General features: G+C 50.3%; 1 protein-coding gene across 1 annotated transcript; it reads right to left on the minus strand.

Moving 5' to 3' along the window:
- Positions 1–153: 153 nt before the first annotated feature.
- LOC121862757 (UDP-glucose 4-epimerase-like) lies at positions 154–973 on the minus strand. The gene is made up of 2 exons (XM_042361079.1): positions 709–973; positions 154–274 (listed from the first exon to the last, which is right to left on the minus strand). The coding sequence occupies exons 1-2, from the start codon at positions 938–940 to the stop codon at positions 264–266; spliced, it is 243 nt and encodes an 80-aa protein (XP_042217013.1). The 5' UTR covers positions 941–973; the 3' UTR covers positions 154–263.
- Between the last annotated feature and the right edge of the window lie 6,265 nt (positions 974–7,238).

Below are 7,238 nucleotides of genomic sequence, written 5' to 3' on the forward strand. Positions count from 1 at the left end.
TATTATGGGTAATTTAGATATGAACATTTTCTCATTATTAGGTTAGTTAGATTTAATTTTTTAGGTTAGATTTACGTTACGCTAGATTGTTAAGAATAAACAATTAACCCAGATTAAGTTAACCAAGATTAAGTTAACCCAGATTAAGTTAACTCTCACCCTCTACTAGGTTAATGGTGCCAATAACATTGTTCTTGTAGTAAATAAGTGGGAACTGCATCGACTCTCCTACGGCTTTCATGGCGGCAAAGTGGATCACATAGTCAATCTTGTGCTGTGGGAAAATAAAGCTTTGTGAGGTTCAGCTTAGTTCTGATTCAAGCTTTGTGAGGTTAAGCTGGGTTCAGAATCAAGGTTTGTGAGGTTAAGCTTAGTTCTGAATCAAATTATGAGGTTAAGCTTTGGTTCTAAATCAAAATATGCAAGATTAAGCTGAGTTCAGATTCAAAACAATTTAAAATAAGCTTAGTTCAGAATCAAAATACCTTAAATTAAGCTAATCTTGTGCTGTAGGAAAACAAAGCTTTTGTGAAAGGTTAAGCTGGGTTCTCAATCACACCCTAACCTACCCACATCCACACCCTAATATAACCCAACCTAACCACCAACACTTACCAAAACCTAGCATGGCTTAACCAACACACCAAGCCTAACCTACCAAACCCTCAACTAACAACACTAACAAAACCTGACCTGACCTCAAATTACCTTGGCAAAATCCATGTACAGCTTCACCATCCAGCAAATCACACTCGTAAAAGATAACAGCCTTCCCGGTAATCTCTTGGACCCGACGCAATGCTCCTGATCGGCTATTGGTCAGGTTATCGATGGTAATGACCTGGTAGCCCTCGTTAAGCAGGTCAATGATGCAATGTGACCCGATGTAACCAGTTCCTCCTGTGACAAAGACCGTCTTGTTGTTGTTGTTAGTCGTCATTGTTGATTCTGTAGGAGATATTTTAATTGGTTAGGTTTTGGTTGGGTTTGGTTGGGTTTGTTCGGGTTTTAGCTGAGGTTTGGTTAGTTTTGGTTTGGTTTGGTTGGATTTGGTTAGGTTAGGTTAGGTTTGGTTAAGTTTGGTTAGGTTTGGTTAGGTTTGGTTAGGCTTTGGTTAGGTTTGGTTTGGTTTGGTTGGGTTTGGTTTAGGTTAGGTTAGGTTTGGTTTGGTTTTGGTTGGGTTTGGTTAGGTTAGGTTAGGTTTGGTTAAGTTTGGTTAGGTTTGGTTAGGTTTAGGTTAGGTTTGGTTAGGTTAGGTTACATAGCGGTATTCCTTCTGACCGCTGTGACCCGGACTAAGGAGGAGATTGTAATAATCCTTGCTCTTAGTTATGCATTCTATACACACACACACACACACACACACACACACACACGCACACACACACAAAATTTCCCCCACATATGACAATGTGTAATATCCACCCCCCACACCTGATAACACTGAGAGTGTGGGGGTAGAGGAAGGAGAAGTGAGATGGAGGGAGGGGGTGTGGGGGAGAGAGGGGAAGGAGGGAGGAAGATGCAGGAGGAGGGTAGAAGGTCTTATGTCTTATCAACTATGAGATAAAAGGTGTGATCTAGATAAGAGTTTCTCACCTAAGTGTTTTATGATAACAAAGACGTTTGGTTAGGTTAGGTTCCTCAACTCACACTCAGTCATCATCCAGTTCAACATCACTTCTCATCATCATCAAAACCTTTATGGTGATCGCATCCTAATGTGGTCAAAAACATAATTATAATCACAGATCAAAATAAATTATACATCTGTTATGGTCGCTGTATGGAGTGTCAGGACCCTTCTGGATACTGGCACATATGAACCTTCCTTACTCGTGCCAGGGACAATTTAGCCAACCCGGGGTGGACATCCAGTACCGGGTGAAGGGTCTTTTCAACATAAGACGACTCCAGGCAGGAACAAAGGTGTCGGTAACTTCCATTACTGAACTTCAGTATGCAGACGACCTCACCCTTGTCACTCACTCTGAACGCACCTCTACAGGAAATCCTGAACACCTACACAGATGTCTTCAGCTGTAGGGAACTGAAATTATCTACAAAGTTACACGTATATTGAGCAGTGGTCCTCCCCACCCTGCTGTATGGCAGCGAGACATGGGTCACATACAGGAGGCACCTCAAGGCACTTGACAACTTTCACCATGGTAGTCTCCGTGCCATCCTCAGAGTTCGCTGGGAAGACAAGAGAACAAATGCCAGTATTCTTGCTGACACCAACTGTAGGAGCATCGAGGCTACCATTATCCATGAACAACTACGCTGGACTGGCCATGTTACCCGCATGGACGACAGTAGACTGCCAAAGCAGCTACTTTACAGTCACCTAACGAAGAGTAAACGTAACGCTGGCGGGCTGAGAAGGTATAAGGATAGTCTTAAGACAAACCTGAAAAAGTGCTAATCGACCCCTCACCTGGGAGACGATTACTCCACCAGTAACGCTTGGAGGAGCACCACACAAGAAGGTGTCAATCACTTTCGAGTTAGCACGACTGTATACCGAGGCAGACAAGCGCCAACGCCGGAAAGACGCTGCTGCCGCCCCTCCCCGCACTAGATGTAGCCCCCCACACATGCAGCCTCTGTGATCGACTCTGCCGGTCCTGTATCGGCCTCTTTAATCACCTCACAACTCACCAACAAAGGTGACATCTTAATAACTCATATCATTGTATCATAGCTGGATGATATATTACCAGTGTGTGTGTGTGTGTGTGTGTGTGTGTCTGTGTGTGTGTGTGTGTGTGAGTACAAACAATATACATAGACTGCACGTATACAATCAACAGTAAACAAGGTCAATTTAACCAAGACCTGTTCAGCAAAGTCAGATATTATAAACTTATTCCTTGTTAAGAAAGATAACTGCAGCCCCACAGCAGTCTGGAGCATAACACACCAGGAGGTCCAATAATCGGGAAATGTCTGGATTCTCAGTCTGCCGAGACCTAACGTGACCAAACCTAACTCAACCATAACCCAACTCAACCATCAAAACCATAACCAAATCAAATACCACTACCCAACCGATTTACCAACCAACCCTAACCCTGTTACCTAACCCCATCCATAACCCAACCCTATCTCACACCATAACCTCAAACCTAACCATATAACCCAACCATAACCAAACCTTCTTCTCCATAACCCAACCTTGAATCAAAATGACTTACTCATGTGGGTGTGAACTTTGAACTTCGGTAAAATACTACGCGCCAGGTGAGAGCTCAGGTAGGTGAGGGGGGTGAGGGGGGGGGTGAGGAGGGGGGGTGAGGAGGAGGGAGGGGGTGGATGGGTGTGCGGGTATGGAGTGGGGGAGTAGGGTGTGGGTGGATGGGTGGGTGGGGACAGGAGGGGGGGGAGGGGGGGGGGTCGTGGAAGGTCGAATGAGAGTGGTAGGAAGGAGAATGTTGCCTGAGAGAGAGGGAGGAGGAGGAGGGAGGAGGAAAGGAGGACGAGGAGGAGGAAGAAGGTGGAAGAGGAACAAAGAGGGAGGAAGAAGGAACAAGAAGAACAAGAGGAGGAGGAGGAGGAGGAGGAAGAAAGAGGTGGAGGAAGGAGGTTAACCACCCCATACCTCCCGGCCTTGTGAGCATTACGAGAGGTCAGGCTGGTCATTACACGATAGGTATCACCTGAAGATTACACACCCCCGTCACCACAGACAGACAGACAGACTAACTAAGAGACAGACAGACAGGCAGACAGACAGACAGACAGGCAGACAGACCTAACTAAGAGACAGGCAGACAGACTAACTAAGAGACAGACAGACAGGCAGGCAGACAGACAGACAGGCAGAACAGACAGACTAAGAGACAGACAGACAGGCAGACTAACTAAGAGACAGGCAGACAGACTAAGAGACAGACAGACAGACAAACTAACTAAAGAGACAGACAGACAGACTAAGAGACAGACAGACGACAAACTAACTAAGAGACAGACAGACAGACAGACTAAAGACAGACAGACACACAAACTAACTAGAGAGAGACAGACAGACAGACAGACAGACAGGCAGACAGACAGACAGGCAAACAGACAAACCTCAGGACAAAGAGTAATCACTTTGTTAACATCAGCTAAGACAACTGAACGCCTTTGTTGATATAGTTTGAGTGTGTGTACGTGTGTGTGTGTGTGTGTGTGTGTGTGTGTGTGTGTGTGTGTGTGTGTGTGTGTGTGTGTGACGTGTGTGTGTGTGTGTGTGTGTGTGTGTGTGTGTGTGGACGTGTGTGTGTGTGTGTGTGTGTGTGGACGTGTGTGTGTGGGTGTGTGTGTGTGTGTGGACGTGTGTGTGTGTGTGTGGACGTGTGTGGACGTGTGTGTGGACGTGTGTGTGTGTGGACGTGTGTGTGTGTGTGTGTGTGTGTGTGGACGTGACTGACCTGAAATGTGTGTCTGGGGTTCTGTTCTCTCTCCTCTATCTCTCGTCTGGAGGAAGAGGTGAGGAAGGGTGAGAGGTGAGGAGAAGAGGTGAGGGGGGAAGGGTGAGAGGTGAGGAAAGAGGGTGAGGGGTGAGGGAAAGACGTGAGGGGGTGAGAGAAGAAGGTGAGGGAAGACGTGAGAGGTGAGGGAAGACGTGAGGAGAGGGGGGGAAGAGGTGAGAGGGGAGGGAAGAGGTGAGGGGGTGAGGAGAGGTGAGGGGTGGGGGGAGGGAGGCGAGGGGTGAGGGAAGTGGGGAAGGTGAGGGAAGGTGAGAGGTGAGAAGACGTGAGAGGTGAGGAAGAGGTGGGGAGGTGGGGAAGGGTGGGGAGGTGAGGGGAAGAGGGGGGAGGTGGAAGACGTGAGAAGGTGAGGGAGCGTGAGAGGTGAGGGAAGGGTGAGAGGGTGAGGGGAGAAGACGTGAGGGGTGGGGAAGGGTGGGGGTGAGGAAGGCAGTGAGAGGTGGGGAAGGGGTGGGGGTGAGGGAAGACTGTGGGGAGGGTGAGGGGAAGACGTGAAGGAGGTGGGGAAGACTTGTGGGAGGTGAGGGTGAGGGGTGAGGGAAGACGTGAGGTGAGGAAGACGTGAGAGGTGGGGGGAAGAGGTGAGAGGGAGGGGGAAGGGTGAGGTGGGGGAAGACTAGGGGTGAGAAGGAACAGAGGTGAGAAAACCTGAGAGGTGAGGGAAGAGGTGGGGGGAGGTGAGGGGAAGGGGTGGGAAGGTGGGGGAAGGCGTGAGGGGTGGGGAGGGCCGTGAGGAAGGGGGGAAGACGTGAGGAGGTGAGGGGGGGGGGAGACGTGGGGGTGAGGGAAGACGTGAGGGGTGAGGGAAAGACGTGAGAGGTGGGGAGACGTGAGATGGGGAGAGGAGGTGAGGAGGTGAGGGGAGACGTGAGGTGAGGGAAGAGGTGAGGAGGTGAGGGAAGAGCAGTGGGGAGGTGAGGGGAGAGCAGTGGGAGGTGAGGAAGGAGGTGGAGGTGAGGGGAAGGGAGAGGTGGGGAGAAGTGAGGTGAGGGGAGAGCAGTGGGGAGGTGGGAAGGCAGTGAGGAGGTGAGGGAAAGGAGTGGGGTGAGGGAGGCTGTGAGGGGTGGGGGAGGGTGAGGGGTGGGGGGAAGAGCGTGGGGAGGTGGGGAAGGAGGTGGTGGGGAAGACGTGAGGAGGTGGGGGGAGAGAGTGGAGGTGGGGGAGACTAGTGAGGGTGAGGGGAGAGACAGTGGAGGTGAGGGAAAGCGTGAGAGGTGGGGAGAGGTGAGGTGAGGGAAGACGTGAGGGTGAGGGAAGAGGTGAGGGTGAGGGAAGAGGGAGAGGTGAGGAAGAGGGAGGTGAGGGAAGAGGGAGGTGAGGAAGGGGAGGTGAGGGAAGGGGGAGGTGAGGAGAAGACGTGAGGTGAGGGAAGATGTGAGGGGGTGAGGGAAGAGGTGGAAGGTGAGGGGAAGACGTGAGGGGGTGAGGGAAGAGGAGAAGGGTGAGGAAAGACGTGAGGGGTGAGGAAGGAGAAGTGAAGGGTGAGGAGAGACGTGAGGGGGTGAGGGAGAGGTGAGGGGTGAAGGGGAAGAGGTGAGGGTGAGGAAAGACGTGAGGGGTGAGGGAAAGACATTGAGGTGGGGCGTGAGAGAGGGCCCAGCAAAGGTGCAATTAAGAAAGAAATGTTTGCAAGGCTGAACAACACCAACCCCAACCCCACCCACACAACACAGGGCAGTGCAGCGCTGAGATGAAGATCTGGTTTGATCACAGATGCAGCAAAGGAACAGTGCAGGTCACAGAACTGGTGAAAAACATCTGAGAAGTGCAGGGGCACAAGACGTGAGTCTGGGCTTACTTCCAGCAATTGCTCGTCTAAGGATAATCAGCAGTCTGGAATAAGCAGTCACATACTCAGCCGTGAAAAACTGGTCAAAAAACATTTCAGGCTGGCACAGACTGGGACAGCAGCAGTACAGGCTGGCAGAAGTCACAGGGCTGGTGTGCAGGACTGGGTACAGTGCATTTGCACTGTGGGACTGTCTTTGGGCAGGGACAGGGATGCAGGGAACTGGCCCACTGGGCCAGTCCCCAGGGCTGGTCCCCCGTGGCAGCCTGGGGCACATTAAACCCACGTCAATAAACCTTTGGAGAGATGGTTATGTGGTTGGGTTAATTTCACTCTCTCCATACCGACAGCTGTATTGGGAGAGGAGGGGGGAGGTTGAACATATGTCGCCTCCTCTCCATCCGGCGTAGATTGTAAACAGGTGTGTGTACAGGTGTTACCAGAGAGAGAGAGAGAGAGAGAGCAACAGGTGTGTCCTATAAAAAAAAACTCAGGTGTACATCTCCCCCACTACCTGTGCGGCCATACAACCCACTGCCTGTGCCACGTAATCAAAACTGTCAACAAACCCCCACCAATCAAAACCCTAGATCTCCAGACAGTGAAATGTGATTGGCTGAGGTCAAATAGGGGTCATAGAGGTCAGAGGTCAAGATTGTTGCTAATGAGGTCAAGAGGTCAATTTTAAGGGTTTGGTTGGGTTGGGTTTGGTTAGGTTAGGTTGGGTTAGGTTAGGTTGGGTTGGGTTTGGTTAGGTTGGGTTGGGTTTTGGTTAGGTTGGGTTGGGTTTGGTTAGGTTGGGTTGAGTTGAGTTTGGTTGGGTTGGGTTGGGTTTTTGGTTAGGTTGGGTTGGGTTTGGTTAGGTTAGGTTGGGTTTTGGTTAGGTTGGGTTGAGTTGAGTTTGGTTAGGTTGGGTTTAGTTTGGTTGGGATTGGGTTGGAGTTGAGTTTGGTTAGGTTGGGTTTGGGTTT

This window comes from Homarus americanus, unplaced genomic scaffold (genome assembly GCF_018991925.1).
Source record: "Homarus americanus isolate GMGI-L3 unplaced genomic scaffold, GMGI_Hamer_2.0 scaffold19676, whole genome shotgun sequence".
In the NCBI taxonomy this organism is placed as follows: domain Eukaryota; kingdom Metazoa; phylum Arthropoda; class Malacostraca; order Decapoda; family Nephropidae; genus Homarus; species Homarus americanus.